At 41.1% G+C, this 21,005-nt stretch overlaps 1 protein-coding gene across 2 annotated transcripts in view; it reads left to right on the top strand.

Annotated features, from left to right (window-relative positions):
* Positions 1 to 21,005, top strand: part of PLBD1 (phospholipase B domain containing 1) — a 219,305-nt gene that overhangs the window by 159,381 nt on the left and 38,919 nt on the right. Inside the window, exon 1 of one of the 2 annotated variants that reach the window (XM_050954276.1) lies at positions 9,430 to 9,561. The exons of the other annotated variant lie outside the window; for it this stretch is intronic. Coding sequence (XP_050810233.1) covers positions 9,495 to 9,561 — 67 coding nt within the window. The 5' untranslated portion in view covers positions 9,430 to 9,494. Of the gene's footprint in view, positions 1 to 9,429; positions 9,562 to 21,005 lie in introns of those variants that run through there. 2 annotated transcript variants of the gene reach the window in all.

The raw sequence follows: 21,005 nt of genomic DNA, 5'->3' as shown, positions 1-21,005 counted from the left end.
ATTATTGTATGTCTCCTGTCCACATATACCAGTCCTGTGCATTTCCTTTCCACGTATATCATGGCAAATTCATATTCATTTACCCTCACTTAAAAATATGCACTCTGTTTCCAATTTGAGTTTGTCTAGCTTCAACTTCCAACCATTGGATCTTGTTATGTCTTTGTCTGCTAGATCAAAGTGCCCTCTACTATCAGAAATCTTCTCCCCTTCTGCTATTTCAATCCCAAATTTCTCCTGCTTGTTTTAAAAAGAAACTGCAAGGCCTTGCATTCCAAATGGCTTAGTGAGACATACTTCTGCCCCTAACTGGAGAATATTTTGGTTGCACTTTTCACTTGCTCATTTGAAGTCATCTCACCAAATACGAACTACAGCTGTCTTTGATCAGAGTGAGAGCCTTGTGTTTTGGTTAATGAGCATCTGCATTTCCTCCTATTGAGTTTGTACATCTGCACTTCCTGTTCATAACCGCATTGCTTGTCTGTATTCCCTTTCCGTTTGCACATGTGCCTGCAATCCTGCTGGCCATGTGCATCTCTGCATACATTCTGTGTGATGGCGTATCTTCATGGATTGAAGATAGTCTGTGGTGGTGTTATGTAGCTCGATAGGTAATTGATTCCAAACACATCTCAGCACAACTAACATTAGAACACAGTGGCTTCTTAAATATAATACATTGCTATGGGTTTGATTGAAGTAAATGAGGAACAAATGAATATCCTGCACCCAAGGCAGCACTATTGGACCTTCACTTGGAGATACTAGAAAATATAGGGAAACCAAAGGAAAGACTAAAATTTGAAATGTTTTCCTGACTTATAGAACTGCAATAACCTCTTGTGTGATGATCTGAGAGAAATGCAGAGAGAGGTGTTGAAAGGAAAGAGCAGCTAGACTCAGAGGGTCCTTTCTCACCCTGATAGTTCCAATCATGTTTAAAAACGTTTCTGCTATGACAATCAGCTGTAAATCACATATTGGAGCTAAATATAGATATATATTTAACTCATTTCAATATTCCTTCCTGGCCAGTAATGTCAAATGGAGAAAGCATGTGAATTTTTCATTTTATGAAAAATCATGAAATATTTGTTTTCAGGCAAACCTAGCATTTATGCAATCAGCCTTAGACATTAGAACTCATTTTATTGAAGGAGGAATAGTTAGCCACTGCACTGGGGTTTATCTTCACCTCTTTTTAAGAAGTACCCTGGGACCTTCACCTTTCAACTAGACTAGCAACAAGGACAAAACAGTTTTGCACAAGGATGGTACAGGGCCACCCAGAGAATTCAGGGGGCCTGAGGTCTTCGGCGGCAGGGGACCCTGCTGCCGAATTGCCCAAGACCCAGCACTTCGCCAGCAGGTCCTGGGGTGGAAGGGCCTCCCGCTGCGGGTCTTCGGGGCACTTCGGATCCACCCCCCCGCCACCAAATTGCTTCTGCTCCGGGTGGCCCTGGGATGGTATATTTAGTAGCTGCATCCCTGCTACTGCTACAGCACTGCAACATGAGCTTTGGGCATGAGCCGAAGCCTTGGCGTGTGACTTGAACGAGAGATCATCTGATATGAAAGAGCTACCACACAAACTACAGTGACAGCCTTTAAAAGAGTCCTGGTAAGAATGGCAATACTGGTTCAGACCAATGGTCCATCTACGGGCCAGTGTCAGAAGCTTCAGATGGAGTGAACCGAACAGGGCAATTTATGACGTGATCCATCTCCTGATATTCCAGTGCCAGCTTCTAGCAGTTAGAGGATTAGGGACTCCCAGAGTATGGGGTTGTGTCCCTGACCATTTTGACTAATAGTCATTGATGGACCTATCCTCCATGAACTTCTCTCTTTTTTAAACCCAGTTATACTTTAGACTGTCACAACATGCCCTGGCAACGAGTTCCACAAGTTGACTTTAAACCTCCTACCTCTTAATTGAATGGAGTGATCTCTGGTTTGTGCATTATGCAAAGGTGTAAATAACACTTCCTTATTCACATTCTCCACACCATTCATAATTTTATAGACCTCTATCATATTCCCTTCAGTCATCTCTTTTCTAAACTGAATAGTCCCAGTCTTTTTAATCTCTCCTAACATGGAAATTGTTCCATACCCCTGATAACACTGCTCTACAGCCAAAATGCTTCTGAAATAAATGTAGTCCAACTTTACTAATTCTGGGTCACTGAGAATGAAAATGATGCTTAAAATTGTTGATTAGCTCTAGTTTTCAAGATATGCTATTGGGCCAGTATATACGACCCTTGACTTGGGAATGGCGGAGGATAAGTGAGTTATAAAGGGAAAGTATCTCAATTTAAACCAGAAATGACTAAAATACATCTTTGACTGGATCTATGAATAAATCTATGACTGGGTTTGGACAGTACTTGCTTTTTAGGCAAAACAATTAATGCTGCAATCTAAAGCTGGTATTGCGTCATACATGATATGAATTGCATCATGTTATTCCTAGAAGTCATGGATAATGCAATCATAACGAAGCTTACATCACTCTGCTGAACAAATTGCCCTATATCAGCTCTAAAATCATACAGTGTGGTGCTCTCTTATTTGTCAGTGTTTGATTTTGCAAAGGGACACATTTCTGTTTAGCCAAAGTGAGCAGAGATGCCTCGTACTTGTATGAACAGTGCAGATAACTTCTGCTATGTTTGTGGTGAAGTGACTTTTGCATCACAAAAGCGCAGTATAACCACTATGGTTAAGAAAGCCTATCACCTTTCTTTTGGCTGCAAAATTGGAGATCAGGACAAGAGGTGGGCCCCACACATATGCTGCAACACTTGTGCAACAAATTTTCACCAGTGGTTGAACAGGAAAAGGAAATCTATTCCTTTTGCAGTGCCAATGATTTGGAGAGAGCCAACAGATCATACCAGCAATTGTTACTTCTGCATGGTGCATCCAGTTGGGAAAGATGTGTCAAAGAAGAAAAAGTGGACTGTGCATTACCCAAACATTCCATCAGCTATACGCCCAGTACCCCACGGAGAAGGACTGCCGGTTCCTGATGCACCAGAATCATTCTCACTTGAGTCAGACGAGGAAGAGGAAGAGGATGAAACTTCTGGTCCTGAACCATCAATGTCACAGGACCCACATTTTCTCCCATCCTCCTCCTCTGAACCACACCTCATAACACAAGGTGAACTGAATGACCTTATCAGGGATTTGGAACTACCCAAGAGTAAGGCACAGCTGTTGGGCTCCAGACTACAGCAGTGGAATCTCCTGGCAGGCTATCAGGGCAAATGGAGCCCATCAATGCTTGCAGACTATTGCTGGACAGTGACAAGAAATGCTCCATTTAATGAATACAAGAGACAAGCCAAGAAGCGCCGAGTAGACACTGAATAGGACTAAACTATGTACATAATAGTTTTTTTGTCTTTTGTTTCATAATAAATTTTATTTATATAACCCTTTTGCTGATTTTTAAAGTGTTACATAAACAGGACAGGTGAAATATTATCATGTAAAGCAACCATAAACACATGAAAAGACCTAGGTTTACAATTTATGATTAAAACTCTACTATCTACACAATATACATAGACATAAAATGTAAAAACTTAAATATGTTAGAAACAGTAGCCAATCAGTTGTTTTAATTGTCATACTTGAATTCAGCACATCAAAATACATAATAAATATCACATTTTATCTCTGAAGCAGACTACTTCTCAAAAATTGTAGACCAGTGTAATTTATGTTGCCCATCTCTATACTTTTTCCAATTCTAATATATATATTTTTAAATGGGGGCAATCAGAACTCCATGCAGTATTCAAGGTGTGGGCATACCACGCATCAACAGCTGCTTTAGAACATCAGGAGGAATACCCAAAATAGGACAAGAAATCTACATGACCTACAAGTAATCTGGATTGCAAGGGGCAAAGGAGGGATGCTGCTGCTTTCTCATCTCTCATCTCGTCTTCTGAGACATGAGCGTGTTGGACATATTTTTTCAGCAGCATAAGGAACTGGTCTTTCTTTGATGAAAAATGTGTGCTCTCAAGAATGGCCTCATTCTTGTAATAAATACATTGTTTTATTGAGTACTTTTCTGACAAACAGCCACTTTGTGATTCTTGAACATACCTGGAAGCTGTTGGTTAAAATGGCACCAGTTGGAACTAGGCACTATGGGCCATTGGATGAAGCAGCAAGTCTGAGGCATAATAGCATGACCCCCACAACATACAGGAAATTGCTGCTGTGATGAACCTGCCTCTGGCAGGAAGAGCAAGGATTTAGGAGTGGAAGACAAGCATCCATAGGGAAAGCTGAAGAGAGGGCAGCCCTGATCCGGTAGTTTCCCCAGGAATAGAAATTAGGGCGGGTGTTCGAATTTACAGGGAAGGTGTCAGGACCAATGAGATAAATAAAAGACATATGAACAAAGTAAATGTTTTGTTAGGATTATGCAAATTTAATATAAGAATAATGCAAGTTACACCAAACACATAACAGGTCTAGATTTCTAAAAATATATAAATTTAAAAAAAAAGTAATTAATTTAAATTGACTTTTGAAAAGTAAGCCATCATGGAGTAAGAGGAAAGTCTTCTCATGGATCAGTAACTGGTTAAAAGATGGGAAACAAAGGGTAGGAATAAATTATCAGTTGTCAGAAAGGAGAGAGATAAATAGTGGTATCCCTGAGGGGTCGGTACTGGGACTATTACTGTTCAACATATTCATAAATGATCTCGAAAAATGGGTAAACAGTGAGATGGCAAAATTTGCAGATAATACAAAACTATTCAAGATAGTTAAGTCCCAGGCAGACTGCAAAGAATTACAAAGGGATCTCATAAAACTGGGTGACTGGGCAACAAAAATGGCAGATGAAATTTAATGTTGATAAATGCAAAGTAATGCACATTGGAAAACAATCTCAGCTATACATACAAAATGAAGGAGTCTGAATTAGCTGTTAACACTCAAGAAAGATCTTGGAGTCATTGTGGATAGTTCTCTGAAAACATCCACTCAGTGTGCAGCGTCAGTCAATGATTCCCAACATTCTGTTTGCTTTTTAAAAAAGAACAGGAGTACTTGTGGCGCCTTAGCGACTAACAAATTTATTTGAGCATAAGCTTTCGCGGGCTACAGTCCACTTCATCGGATGTAGCCCACGAAAGCTTATATTCTTTTTGCAGATACAGACTAACACAGCTGCTACTCTGAAACCTTTGCTTTTTAAAGAAAGGGATAGATAGTAAGACAGAAAATATCACATTGCTTCTATATAAATCCATGGTACGCCTGCACCTTGAATACTGTGTGCAGATCAGGTTACTCCATCCCAAAAAAGACATACTGGAAATGCAAAAGGTACAGAGATGGGCAACTAAAGTGATTAGGAGTATGAAACAGGAGGAGAAATTAAAATGACTGGGAATTTTCAGCTTAGAAAAGAGAAGACTAAGAGGGGATATGCTAGAGATCTATAAAATCTTGACTGATGTGAATAAAGTGAATAAAGTAAATGTTTTGTTAGGATAATGCAAATTTAACATAAGGAAAATGCAAGTTACACCAAAACACATAACAGATCTAGATTTCTAAAAAAAAATAAAAAAATGTATTTAATTTAAATTGACTTTTGAAAAGTAAGCCATCATGGGATAAGAGGGCAGTCCTCTCATGGATCAATAACTGGTTAAAAGATGGGAAACAAAGGGTAGGAATAAATTATCAGTTTTCAGAATGGAGAGAGATAAATAGTGGTATTCTTGAGGGGTCAGTACTGGGACCAGTACTGTTCAATGTACTCGTAAATGATCTGGAAAAATGGGTAAACAGTGAGGTGGCAAAATTTGCAGATGATACAGAACTATTCAAGATAGTTAAGTCCCAGGCAGACTGAGAAGAGCTACAAAGGGATCTCACAAAACTGGGTGACTGGGCAACAAAATGGCAAATGAAATTCAATGTTGATAAATGCAAAGTAATGCACATTGGAAAGCAATCTCGACTATACATACAAAATGATGGCATCTGAATTAGCTGGTAACACTCATGAAAGAGATCTTGGAGTCATTGTGGATAGTTCTCTGAAAACATCCACTCAATGTGCAGCAGCAGTCACAAAAGCAAACAATATTGGGAATCGTTAAGAAAGGGATAGATAATAAGACAGAAAATATCATATTGCCTCTATATAAATCCATGGTATGTGCACACCTTGAAGTGTGTGCAGATCTGGTCACCCATCCTAAAAATATATATATTGAAATTGGAAAAGGTACAGAGATGGGCAACTAAAATAATCAGGGGTATGAAACAGGAGGAGAGATTAAAATGTCTGGGAATTTTCAGCTTAGAAAAGAGATGACTAATGGGGATACGACAGAGGTCTACAAAATCTTGACTGGTGCGAAGAAAGTGAATAAAGACATTTTATTTATTAATTATTATTATTATTAATCCTTCACATAACACAAGAACTAGCAGTCACCCAATGAAATTAATAGGCAGCAGATTTTAAAAAAACAAAAGGAAGTACTTCTTCACACAAAATAAAGTCAACCTAGGGAACTCTTTGCCAGGGGATGCTGCGAAGACCAAAACTATAACAGGATTATAAAAAGAACTAGATAAATTCCTGGAGAACAGGTCCATCTGTGGCTATTAGCCAGGATGGGGAGGGATGCAACACCATGCTCTGAGTGTCCCTAGCCTGTTTGCCAGAAGCTGGGAATGGGCAACAGGGGATGGTCACTTGATGATTACCTGTTCTGTTCATTCCCTCTGAAGCCCTTGGCCTTGACCACTGTTGTAAGACAGGGTACTGGGCTATATGGACCATTGGTCTGACCCAGTATGACCATTCTTATGTAAAAATTAATTATAATAATAAAAATGTTTAGTACAGAAACTCCCCAACATAATGACCTCCCAAGATAACAACAATGTGAGATAACCTTGGCAAATAATGCATTTAAAAAATCTTGGCCTACTAGGAAACATATTTAAGTTTCCATTCCCAGTTACAAATCTAGCATTCTGGAGCAAAGTGACTAAAATATAGTCCAACAAACAAATGTTTATTTAACATGTCCCTCACTTTTCCCTCCACCGCACTCCACTCACCGGTGTTGTCCTTGGTCAGTGGAGACTCAGGGCTAGGCTACACTCGAAACTTCAAAGCGCTGCCGCAGGAGCGCTGCCACGGCAGCGCTTTGAAGTGTGAGTGTGGTTGCAGCACCAGCGCTGGGAGAGAGCTCTTCCCAGCGCTGCACGTACTCCACCTCCCCGTGGGGATTAGTTTGCAGCGCTGGGAGCCGCGCTCCCAGCACTGGGGCACTGTTTACACTGGTGCTTTGCAGCACAGTATCTTGCAGCACTCAGGGGTGTGTTTTTTTCACACCCCTGAACAACAAAGTTGCAGCGCTGTAAAGCGCCAGTGTAGCCAAGGCCCCAGAGTTCAGAGGTGCTTTCACGTGAGTACACCTTCCAGGTGGGGGACAAGAAGGCACCTTGCTTGTTCCTCCAGCTGCTCACTGTTTGCTCTGGTCACGTCTGTTCGTTGTGCCACCATTCACTCCACCGCTCTGTTGCCAATGTCCCTGCACAGTCACCTTCTGCTGCCATCTGCCACTGTGACCTCTGCGAGTTGGTCTCTTGAGGTTCCACCAGCTCTCAGTGATTTCAGCTGAGCTCTCAGTGTGGGAACCTCGCTCGCTGCTAGTGCAGTCTGGGCTGTCTCTTACACAAAAACATTCTACCCACAGGAACACTGTCTCCACAACAGGACTAAGCACTTAGACCTGACTGTCAGAGATTTCAGCTGCAGTGGTCACTTAACAGAACAAAAGACTCTCTATGGAGCCTAATCAGCTCTGTCTTTAAATAGTGGAGACGGACAGGTCCCCACCCTCTCTCTTGATGCCTTCAAATCATCACAGGCTAAGTACAGTTCTACTGCCCTTTACTCACACAATAAGAACAACATTTCATCCCCCATTCCCTCCACATTCAAGTGGTTTGTAACCCAACCCCTGCCAAAATCTATCACTTGGACAACACAGAACTGTTTGCTCGATACCTAGGTAGATTAGGTGTGAATGTAAATATAATCTGGCCCTGAAGGCTTTCCCCACAGCCCCAGCTCATCACTAGCTGTCAGGGAGAGCTCATTTAGACTTTGCTTACAAATCATCATTTGAAATTATTAGGTTGGCCAACATCACCGAAATGAATGCACTGCATCATAAAAAACAACAGCTGTATAAGGAAGCAAGGAAGCTAGTCTATGTTCATACTTTTCAAATCTAGTATACTATTTCAGATACACGTACTTTATCATACACTGTATAAGCTTTTAAAGTGTGTATTAATATTTCAGTTTAAATTCAGATTTCCAAACAGTCACTAAATTGGTATGTAACTAGCTCACAAAACTGGGGGGTGGTGTTGGGGAAATTCAGAGGGGGTGTAGGGAAATCACTGCCCTGATCCCAGCAGTGGGAAGAATGGTATAGAGAAGGGGTTCTCAACCTTTTTCTTCCTGAGGCCCCTCAAATGCTATAAAAATTCCTTTGCCTGCCTGTGCCACAATTGTTTTTCTGCATATCCAGTAGCTTAAAAGCCAGGGCTGGCATGAGGGGATAGCAAGAAGGACAACTGCCTGAAGCCCCATATCACAGGGGCCCCTGTGAAGCGTTGTTGCTCAGACTGTGGCATCAGCCCTGCACCGAGGAGCTCAGGCTTTGGCTTTTTGCCCTGGGCTCCAGCGATTCCAATGCCAGTCCTGCTCTCCAGTTTATTTTGATTGGACCCCCCTGAAACCTGCTCATGGCCCCCCAAAGGGGCACCAGACCCCAGATGGTGTAGACAATAGAGCATGGGGGGGAGAGTGGGGGAGACTAAACACAGGTGATGATTCATTTCCCAGGTCAGAGGCTTCCCCTGTGCCCTTGGGCAAGTCGATTCACCCTGTACCCAGCTCCCACCTGTAAAACAGGAGTAGTTCCGCCCCCCGTGAGGATAAGTCCCCTGCTGAGCGTCAGGGCTGAGGAACCCACCAGCACCTAGGTAGAGAGACATGTCTGTGGGCAGGGGCTGGTGGGTGGCGCAGCCCTGGGGCTCTTCCCGCGCTGAAGGAGCTTCTGTGGGTGGGTTCTGCGGGGCCCGAGGGCAGCGAGCCGGGGGGCGGCAGCGCCTACCCAGCCCCGGTGTTTGGCGGGAAATGCTGGCGACGCTGCCCCGGGAGCGTCAAGGTGCTGCTACCGCCCGCTCCCACTACGGCGGCGCCGTGTCCCCCGGGCTAAGCCCCGCGACCAAGGCACAGCCCGGGTGGGAGGGCGGCCCGGGGAGTCCGTACTCTGTAGCCGCCTCCCCACCCCCGGCACAGGGCTCAGCGGACAGGGCGTGAGCTGGACCCGGGAGGAGGCGTGTCCCGAGCTTCCCCAAGTCCCGCAGCCGCCCGGCCGGGACACGCGGGGAGCAGCATGGCCCGACTCCGCCACGCAGGCTGCTGCTGGGGGCTCATCCTCTTGTGGGCGGCGGCCCGAGCAGGTGAGAGCGGCAGGCGGACGGACAGACACCGGCGCTGCCCCGGGGGACTCACAGACCGACCCCCTCGGGCAGGGGCTAGAGAGACAGCACACAACCCCCAGGGGGATGGACAGAGAGACAGGCCCGGGGAGGTCTGGGGCCAGACAGACACTGCAGCCTGTCGGGCGGGGAGCCCCTAGCTTGGAGTCTGTGCCAGGCACCCAGGGTAGCGTCCCAGCGCCGTGACAGACAGACCCCCGCAGGGCTCCCGCTCCACACCCTGAGCGCAGCGCGGTCTCGCCGGGCAAAGGGCTGATCAGTTCCGTGGCTCTGCCTGGCTGAGCTCGTCCCTCTGGGTCTTCGCAGCGAGTCACGTTGTATCAGAAAGGCAGCCGGAGCTGGTTGTGCCTGTCACTGACCTGACCATAGCTACAAACCTTCTTGCTGCTTGCGGAGATACTCTTCTTAATCATCTTGTTTTCCATACTAAACCCTTCAAAGTGGAAGCAGGTGCCAATTCAGTGATTGTGTTGTGCACCAGGCCCATTCCCTAGTGAGCCGATAATTATGACCCTTGCTGCCCAGAAGGATCAGTGGAGTTGAATTGGCATGAAGTCTAGGGTCTGGCCACGATAGGGATGTTTGAGGCAGCCAGCACACATTATAAAGGGATTTAAAACAAACTTCCCCTTGGTTAAGCTCTTCAGTTCTGGTAGGAACTAATGATAGCTAAGTGGTAGTAAGAAAAGATGCAGCACTGCTTCCAGAGCAGATCCTGCCCTGCAGTCAGGAGGGAAGTCAGTACAAAAAGGTTTATTTAGTTGCCCATATTTCCTTGTGTATAGCTATCATACCCAGTGGAGGATACTGTTTGTAGGCAGGGAATATTATAGTAAAGAATATGATACAATGTTACAATTTGTAACTTTAATTAATTTTAAAGTTCTGATTTGTGAGTGTATAATAAATATTGTCCTTTTAGCCTCAGAAGTGCCACATATATTACAAATCTGGTGCTTTGTGTCTGTATATTAACTTATTGCCTCCTGCTTGTTACTTTTACTGTGATCGGTGAGAAAATATCAGGTTATTTTTAAGAAGTTCCCTGTCTATATTACAAAGGAGAGAAGAGATCCTGCACAGAGCTGCTTATCATTTTATGTCTGCATAAGATATTTGTAGCAAAAGTTGTAAGGTTAAAATTAGGTTAATTTAATATCTAAAGGTGCTGTAGCACTTTCAAACTCCTTCATGGATTGCTTTGATTTTTGTGCCTCCAGTTTCTTCTGTCTATTGTCACCACACTTCAAAGCCAAGGGTTGGCTTTAACTGATATGTACATTTTTGGTGGCCCCACAATTTTCTGTAGAACTGGAGCTTCTATTTTAAAAATTAATTTCCCACCTATTTTATTTGAGAAACCTTGCAGATATGAATGAATGCTGTGGGTCTAATTGTATGCAGCTAGAAAAAATAGTCCTGAGAAATGTGAACAGTCCAATTAAGCTCAATGGAAATATGAAACATAGTGATGAGAACAGTAGGGATTATTCAGCAACTGGAAGGAAGGAGGAAAGAGAAACTAAAAGGAAAGACTGCAAAAGAAGGGAGGGAGAGACTGATGGAGAATAACATAGAGGACAGTGAAAGGGAGGCCATGGCTGTGGAGGGATAGTGAGGAGAGAAGGATGAAGTTAAGGCAAATAGCCATTGTATACAAAATACTATCCAGAGTTCAAATTTGCAAGTAGTCTGACATCTCCCCCGGTATGGGAACAATAGAAATATATCAGAGTAGGAGGCAGGAACTCCTACCTGATCTTCTCCCAGCTGTTGCTGGGGTTCGCAGGAACATGGCTTTACCACACATTTTCCAGAATTGTCCTAAATTAGTTTCTTTCTTGCCACAGAACAGTAAAAAAAAAATCAAGACACTTTTGCTATAAAATGGATGAGAGTCCAATTTTGTGGGAGGAGTGGCGATGGGAAGAGAGGTGAAGCTGTCCTACCTTATCTCAAAGACCTATATTTAAAAGAAAATGTATTAAATTTGTGTGATTCATCAGTCAGTGGAAAGGTAAGGAAACTCAAAAAGAAACTTGAGATATGGTGAAAGTGTTATAGCCCATATCTGACTGCTTCAACAGCTTTGTATTGCGGTGTAGGCAGTGACTACAGGATTACCAAGTAGCTAGTAGAGCTGGTCAAATTGTTGTTTGAACAGTAAATATAGGCCTTTTTTTTTTTTTTTTAAAGAGACTTGTCTAAATAGAACATGAATTTTTTATGAATTGGTTTACTGTTCAATATGGGTTGAAGTAGTTTGATAAATTTCAATCCACAATTTGAGTGCTGTTTATAGGGAGTATTCAGTTGACTTCTCTGTAATTGAAATTAGTGATTTAAGATTTCTGATTAGCTATGTCACTTAAATCAGCTGGTATAGTTTTTGTTCCCTTTTTTGAGTGACATAACTTTTTTTGACAAACTTTTGTACAAACAAAACTTAACTGGTATGCAGGGGCTGCGGAAGCCATTTAAAGTGTGTGTGGACCTCTTAGGCATTCCCCCATACCCCAAGAGCCTGATTCCCCTGGCCCATGAACCCCTATGCCCAACCCCTCAAAATTTGAGTGAGTGGCCTTGAGACCTGGTGCATGGGGTTGTAGTACCACTTAGGTTTGGCCTGGCCAAAAAAGTGGTGAGGCTGGGACCCTGGTGCCCCTCACTCCGCAGTTTATGCTGGTATGTATGTTTGTGAAAATCATGCACGAAAGATTCAAAATGCAATACATCATTCACATAGGGTTTGAATGTTTTCCCCCCCCGCACACCTCCCCACCAATTGCACATATCAAGTGGTGAGATGAGATATCTTGCTTTGACATGATAGTCTGACGGGAATAAACAAGAGTTTGGGTCAGTAATTAAGTCTCCTACTGGAAGAAGGAAAACCCAAGTAGTGTATATCCAAATAAAACAGAAGGTATTGGCCTTAGATTTGTTTCTTAATTTGGAAAGGATTAGGTTTCTTCTCTAATATATGTACAGCATAAAGAACCCTATAAACAAGTACTAGAGATTTAACATTTGATACATATTTCAGTCTTAAATGTACTTTTGAAAGAGTGTAAACTTCCTATTTTGGGGGAAGGGGTTTCTGAAATCTTATTAGGCAGATAGTAAAAGCAGTATCAAAATACAAACACAAAAATGGAAAAACACCATAAGTTCCTCACTGTGGTTGAATTGAAATATTAAGCTTGACATCTAACCATTGAGCAATGTGTTTGTGGGCTGAAAATGAAAGAGGTACAAATATGTACAAGTTCTGCATTTGTGGTTGCCAAGTTGTGCAGAAATTATTTTCACGGAAATGGTAGGTATGGTGTTGTACAATTAATCCTTTGCTTTACCCCACCTAATTTATACTGTCCATCAAACTTAATTGTGGATACTTTTTGTAATTAAAATGTGCTATTTAGTATATTCAAAGCACTTGAAAAATACACCCAACACCTACTTACTACTACACTGAGGACTAAGCGTGGTAACTTGAGCAAAAAATACTGGTGTTATCACTCCCCCAAAGTTGCAACTCCTGCAGTTTTAAGGAATAAATCCGTTGTTTAGTATGTCTAATTTTAAGATAAGGTCCATCATTTAATAAGCTTTTTAAAATATGTAAATCTAACCTACGACTGGCTGAGCAGCAAGAAAAAAAAGTAGTAATTAAGCAACACTTGAAGAATTTTACTGGTATTATGAGATGTGCCAAATGGTATTTGAGTAGCTGTGGAGCTGGTTGAATGTTGGGGGGGGGAAAAAGTCTTTAACTTATTTGATGAAAATAAATTACATTTGTCAAATAACATTTACTGAATACTGTTTGACCTGCTTTTTTGGCTTTTCTCCCTACTTACTTTTATTTCTTATAGTAGATTGTGATTTTTTTTCTGGACATCATCAGCAGTGTGTCTCCTCTTTTCCTTCATTCTCCCTCAATCTGTTCTCTCCTTATTTCTCTTCATTGTGTGCTTCACTGTCTTTCATGCATTGTATATCTCTTCTTTTTTCTACACCACCAAATAAAAGAGCATCTCATTTTTAGCATATCCCATTAATCTCTCCCTCTCTCTCATTCTGACTCCCATATCTAGCCACACATGCAGACACAGGGCTTGGGAATTTTACCAGCAACTGATAACAGAGGACCACTACCTATCAGACACAGACCAATTCAAAGATAGGTAATGGCTTCCACTGTCTAGGGTATCATCAGATGAAAGGCAAACACCATTTAGCTTTGGGGGAAGGGGAGGGTGCTATGTTTAATATTAGAGTGCTGTCTCTGGATCTTTCCTTAGGGAAAGCAGTCTTTCATATCAGCCTCCAGCCAGTATGTATTTACTAAATTTGAAGTCCCCTCCTAACCCTCAGTGACTACTGGAAGGGAGGAGGCATATTCTTGTTTCATTTGCTTTCTCATCCCCATAGTGCCTTGGCTGCTGTAGGGTGCGGTAGGAGGTGTCCCCACAAACTACCCTGTCCACAGGTGTTTTTTTCTTTTTTTTTTTGACTCATCCTTAGTGAATAGCTCCAATGTTTCCCTCTAATTGCTATGCAGACCTTCCCAAGCAGCAGCAGAACAGAAACTGACCCAATTGTTATCAATGTCACTGCTGTAATTCAGAATCCTGTGGACTGCAGTGGACACTGACAAGACAGTGGCACTATGTATCAGCAGCTGTGGCACTGAAACTGTTTGCATCACTTACACTTGGTTCCTATTTATCTTTGCAAATACCATGTGTAGAAATTTTATTTATTTATTTATTTTAAAAACACTGCAGAAGTTAATATTATTCACCTGGGAAAGATTCCAGGTCTCCCTGACAAGTTTTCTCAAGTCCTGTGTATGCTATTGATTTTTATAGAAAGTTTATTAATGTGACAAAGGTTCAGAAGAGCTATAATTGCAAGGTCCATCACGATGTGTCAGTTCTGTGTGTTTGCTTACAGAATAAAATGCTAGTAGTATAGAAAAATTGGAATGGTCTATTTGTTCAAAAAGTTTGGATTATATTGTGATGTAAATTTATGTAAGTGCATTCAGACCTTGCTACTTTCATGTGTTTAGAAGTGTTACAGGGCAGAGCTAAAGCTGAATATGTTGGCTGCAAGCCAGGTGGAGTGAGTTAAGAAGGACTGGGTGGATCCCTTAAATGTACTTTTTCAGATTCTTGTAGTAGTGTTTGGGTTTTTTAAAAAGTATAATATTGTTTTTGGAAGTTAGCCGGATTCTGCTGAAACAAACTTAATTTTGTATTGAATGGAGATTTTTGTTGGGCATTTACTTCATTTAAAAAAAAAATCAAAGAAAGAAAACAAACAGCAAAAGTTTAAATTGGGTTGGCTAATAAGGCCTGTGAGCGGAGAGCACTTTTCTGGCAGTTCTTGTGAGCATATCAAAGCTTGTCTCCCCTTCTGCAGATTGTAGTAAGTAATAGAAGGGGAGGGGTGAGTTGGGGATGGAGGAAGAGAATTAAAACTGCTTGGGGTGTGAGAGTAGTGGATGACATTGGGGGGAGAGTCTTCTATTCACACTGAAAACTTTATATACTTTAAAGATTTTTATATTTAGAAAATGTTAGTGTCTAGTTTTTAAAAACCTCCAGCTTTCCCCATTCCATACCTACTTTTGATGCCCACCTTTTGTTCTCCCAGAGTCTACACACATGCCTACACATACATGCATACCTTCTCCCGTTAATAATAAGATTGAACAGTTAATTAGCTCTTTTCATCTGTAGTTCAAAGCAGTTCTTCACAAAGCCTCTTTCCTCTCTCATTGCCCCTTGCCCGCATTTTGAGACCAGGGAGTACAGCTCTCCATGGCTCCTACAAATCCTACCCTTTCATGCTTTCCCCTGGTCTCCTGCCCTCAACCTTATCCATGCATCCGCTAGTTTAGGCTCCGGAATCCATGCAGTCAGCAGCAGGTTGGATTATACTTACAAACATTTAAAAGTAAATTGAAAGCCTACTATAATAGCCTCAAAGACAGTTCTGTACCAGTGTGGCCCAGAATTGAGCCATGGATTACAAGAAGGGAGGGCGTAAAGCAAAATAATGCATCTTGCCATTTTGAAGCACCTCTGCACAGACTGTTTCTCTACCTGAGTCTAACTGATTGGGAGTCAGGATCAGGTTTTACTTCAAAGTGTTGATGATTTTTTTTTAAAGGCAAAACAGCAAACAGTTGGTTTGCTTCAAGGAAGAGAACATCTTGCAACATGCAAATCCTCTAATTACTAAATTAATCCTTCAGTGTAAGAACAATAATTAACTTCTCTAGTTGTTCTTGGTTGCTTCCCATTTATTCACTAGGTTAAGGAGGAATAGAGTACTTGCAGTCCTCTCCTTCCAGTTTTTCACTTCCTCTTCTTTGTATCCCTGTTCTTATACGCTCCTACTTAATGCTTGTCCTTCCTACTGAAGCACCGACCCCATCACATAAGCTCTTTATATTATAAATCTTTACAAGTTCTCCACTAATTCTTCCTCTCCTCCATCCCTTAAAAAATGAAACAAAACGAAAAACCCAAATTGAAAGATTCTACTCTTCAGCAAGGCCAACAAAATAAATATATATATTTGGAATTTGTAGGCCAAGTCACTTTGGAGATATGATTAGTCAGAACAGTCCTAAGAAATTTCTCATCGCTGAGTAAAAATGGTTCTGGGTTGTGACATTCAGAGTATTAGGTTTTTTGAGTAAGGTGTGCCTTGGGGAGCAGGCTGGAAGTCAGACTTCTAATTGGAAGCTAGCTTCTACCGTAGTGATGGAGATGCTAGTGCTGCTCTGTATTGGACCTGTTGTACCATCTGTTTTCAGGAGAATTTGGCTTGTACTGCTGTTTATTAACTCTTGTTCTCTCCCCATTCTTTACCCTTCACTGCTACGTGGTCAGTTTTTGTGAACTCAGCTTGCACCAGAGTGGATAAAAATCAATGCATTTTTTAAAAAAACAAACAAAAAAACTCAATTTTTTTAAATTTAAATTGGATTTTTTTGATAAAATGCTTTTTGAGGAAAAAACCTATCTAAAGATATTTTTAATTCAGATTAAAGCTCAAAAATATCTCATCATGGAATAGGGCTTATAAATTCTAATTCTGTAGTATGAGACAATATATTCATGTAATGTTTAAGAAAAGTTTTGTAAATGAGTTCCAATAGTTCGTGGATTAGGGACTCAATCTTATGAGGTTCCAGGGGCTTCTGTATAGATTATTTAAGTTAATTATCTATCTACTCAATAGGACTTCGTTCTCAGACTAGAAGATACCATCAGTGATCCTTAGTTTTCCAGTTCTCAAACTGGATTTGTGTCTCCAGAGATAACATGCTTGTTAACAGCAAAAATATTTTAAAATAAATAATATGTAGAGATGAGAAATAACAGACCTCAACCCTATTGTCCCTCTGCAAATTTGTGTACACAGAGTCAATCTCTTACCTCTCTCTAAAAGTGCAAAGTTTCAAAAAGTTCAATGAATAGAAGATTGTTGGGGGTGGAATAGATCTGGACAAGGAGAAAAAGTCAGGAGATAAATGTGAGAAGGAAGGGCCAAGCAGTAGAAACAAAAGAGAAACTGTTTGAGCAGAATATTCCAGAAGTCTTGAGGTCTTTCTGAATGTAGCCTTCACTGATTTGAGATCTGTCATGCCATTCTCTCACTAGAAGGGAAACCCTATAATTGGCAGCAGGCCGTAAAAGAGACCCAGTTTGGGAATATTTTAATGAAGTTCCTCTACCTGTGGGTAAGACAGGCATGCATGCAAAATGCAAACAGTGCAATAAAAAAATGCTAGGCCTGATCGCCCGAATGAAACAACATCATGAGAAGTGTTCCTTCTCAGGAGGAAGCTGCGTTGAAGATATCTGAACATGCAGGATCTTCAGGTTGTTAAACTTTTTTATTTTGTACTTCTTTCTTAAGGACTGCCTGTCTTCCTTCTGGACTATTCTCGAATTCTCATCTTTGAGCAAAAAATATAGTTGTTGTTCTGCGGTAATATCATTTGATACAATTGTGATTAAAAAATATGTAGTTGACATAGGTAGATCTTCCTTTTACAATTTCACCTTTAAAGGTGAATGCAATGAGTAATACTCAATGAGCAGTATGTTAATAATAATTAAATAACTGCATTGACTTATTTTGTTTAGGAGACTCTATCCTCAACATATAGGATTCTGAAGACTATCCACTTTCAAAATCACCATCATTTTCTATAATTTCAGAGTTATCTGCCGATGATAAGGTTTCAGTCACATCAGGTATGTAACATAGCCACAGTATATCACCTGTAGCAAAAAGAAGAAAAAAATCTCCATCATCCAGAAACAACCATAGATAAGTTTGTGATAAGAACCAGCAGATTACAAAAAGAGGTAATTGATGAAAAATTGCCCAGTTTTTTTATGCAACAAACTCTCCTTTCCATATTATTGAGAACCCCGCACTTCATTAACATGGGTCAGTCATTAAGACCAAGATGCAGTCCACCCAAAAGAGCAGATGTCTCAGGCAAATTGCTTTATAAAGTGTATGAAAAAGAAATTGAGCAGTGTGCAAAAGGTCTAGAGGGTGAAATTGTTAACCTGAGTCTTTATGGGTGGAGCAATGTCCACAATGATCCTGTTGTATGTGCTTGTGTGACAACAGAAGAAGGGAATGTCTTCCTTACAGAAACAATTGACACATCAGGAAATGCGCACACACAGCAGAATACTTACAAGAAGTAGCAGTAAAAGCTATAACAAATTGTGAAAAACATTCAACTGAGCTTGGTCACAGACAATGCTGCACATGTATCCAAGATGAGAAGAAATTATGTAGAAGAGATGAAAAGAGTCCCAACCTAATAATGTATGGTTGCAGTGCTCATTTGATGCACCTCCTAGACAAAGACTTCAGTGTTCCAGAAATAAAGGCTAATGTTGAAATTGCAAAATATTTCCGTAACAACCACTTTGCAGCAGCTGCTCTGAAAAAAGTGAGAGGAACCAAACTAACTCTCCCACAAGACATGAAGTGGAACTCAGTAGTGGACTGTTTTGAGCAATATATCAAGAACTGGCCTAATCTGGTGACAGTTTATGAACAAAATCGTGAAAAAAATAGATGGCACTGTCACAGCCAAAGTTCTCAACATTAGGCTTAAGAGAAATGTTGAACACATGCTGAGTACCCTGAAGCCTATTTCTGTAGCCTTGAACAAAATGCAGGGAAATAGCTGTTTTGTTGCTGATGCTGTTGAATTTGGAAGGAACTGAGTGAGATCTTAGAAAGAGAAATATGCAATGACAGAGTTAAATTACAAGCATTTAAAAAACAAATGGGACAAGCACTATCTCCAGCTCATTTTCTTGCAGATATTGTCAATACTCAGTACCAGGGTCAAACCTTAACTGCTGAAGAAGAGGAGTTGGCTATGATATGGACATCCAGGAATCATCCCTCCATAATGCCAACTATAATAAATTTCAGAGCTAAGCGTGAACCATTCAAGAAATATGTTTGCTGATGATGTTTTAAAGAAAGTCACATCAATGAACTGGTGGAAGTCACTTAAGCACTTGGATTCAGAGACTGTTGAAGTGATAATCTCACTTTTAACAGCAGTAGCTGCTTCTGCTGGCGTAGAAAGAATATTTTGTTCCTTTGGACTAATTAATTCCAAGTTGAGAAATTGTTTTGGACCTGAAAAAGCAGGAAAGCTTGTTTTTCTTTTCCAGATTATGAACAAACAGGAAAATGAAGGTGAAGATGACTGAGTTAAGCTGCAGAATCCAATATTTTAAGTTTCTCATGTTGACCTGGGTGGCATAGTTGATTTAATTTTTGATTTAAAAATATATATTTCATTTAACTATTTTAGTTAAAAACAATTTTAACAAAAACAAACCTGATTTTAAAAAATGTGAATGTTTAACTAAATTCAAAAATTGATATGCTTGTTTTGTTAAAATATTATATGTTTGCTGTTAAAGAAAAACATCCAAAATACATAATGTTGTTTTAGTTAACTAAAACAGCTTAAATGTCTGTCTGGTGATGCTCTCCTCCTAATATAGCATGGCAAGAAAATCCTCCAAATATTATTGATTAACCTGTTGAACTGGAGATAATTCACCTCCCAATGACTTCATAAATATCTGCTTTGCAAAGCATTAGATGTTGTGCTGATACTCATATCTTAGTTATTTTTACGGTGCCAATCTTCATCGTATGAATGCTAAATACGGTGAGATTCTCAGGATGTCCATGCTGCATTCAACTCTCTGCTTGGCAGGTTTCTTAGTGTATTCCTTTTATTTTTCTCTCCTCTGTTTTCCCTCGTCTTCAGTTCGTGCAGGAAACCTTTTGCACAAAGGTGAGTCATGTATTTTGTTCTGAAAATTCAGCCTTGGGCTTAGTCTTATCTCTTCTAGAATAAGATTCCATGGTCAGTAGCCTTTGACCAAAAATGCCTTGTCTGTAGCTCTTGCAAGTTTTGTCCTTGGCACCATTAGCTGTATTGACCTAGAGGAATGCAGGCAGTGTTTCCCACTCTCACATATGTATCATAAGTAACACAAATTTGGCCCTTGCTGGAGCCAGTCTTACCCATGAGGTGAGAGGCTCATCCTTCAAGTGATTTTTTTCAGGCTGTCTGGAGAAAACCCTCTCTGATTGCCTTCCCCCATGTCCTCACCTCCTGGGGAGTGAGTTTGTTTGTACAGTCACTCAATGACAGATGCGGTAGAAGACTTGCAAAACACTTCTCTCCTCAGGAGCCAAGAAGGTTTTAGAGGAGGGAAAGAGAGCAGCCAATACCATTTACTCAAGAGAGAAAGGGGAGGAGAGAACAAAAATTACCCAGCAGTTCAGAGTATACTGCTCCCTCCCTTCTTGTGAAAAATATGTCAGTCTTCTCTCTGTTCCTCTGTCCTCCCCTTTCTTCTTCTATAATGCTCCCATATCAGGCCTGGGATGGAGAAGGTGGCCCTCTTGAGTTGCCCTCTCCCAAGGCCTACAAGGGGGTGTTTGTGAAGATCCACTGGAGCTGACCCACTCCCAGGTGTGTGCACATGTGCCTCTCTCTCTCTCCCGCTGGAGCTTTTCCTCCAACTTGGTCTAGATTGGGATGAAGAACCTACACAGGAGGAGCAGAGGTGTGCTGGAGTAAGGGGCACATATGGGGTAGTGAGGCAAGAGGTGTGCAGAGTTGTGTGGGTGGGTGTGTGGAGTTGATGTGTAAATAGGATAAGTGTGAGGACTGGGGATTTGTCACAAAATAAGTTGTTTTGGGGTTGAGAGTGCAATGTTGATATGGGGGCTGGGACATAAAATTACTTGTGATGGCCAAAATTGTATTTCTCACTGTAAATTGGCAGTGTGAATTGACACAC

This window comes from Gopherus flavomarginatus, chromosome 1 (genome assembly GCF_025201925.1).
Source record: "Gopherus flavomarginatus isolate rGopFla2 chromosome 1, rGopFla2.mat.asm, whole genome shotgun sequence".
NCBI classification, from domain to species: Eukaryota; Metazoa; Chordata; order Testudines; family Testudinidae; genus Gopherus; species Gopherus flavomarginatus.
Note: the sequence above shows the minus strand (reverse complement) of the source record. Positions and strands in the feature narration are given on the sequence as shown.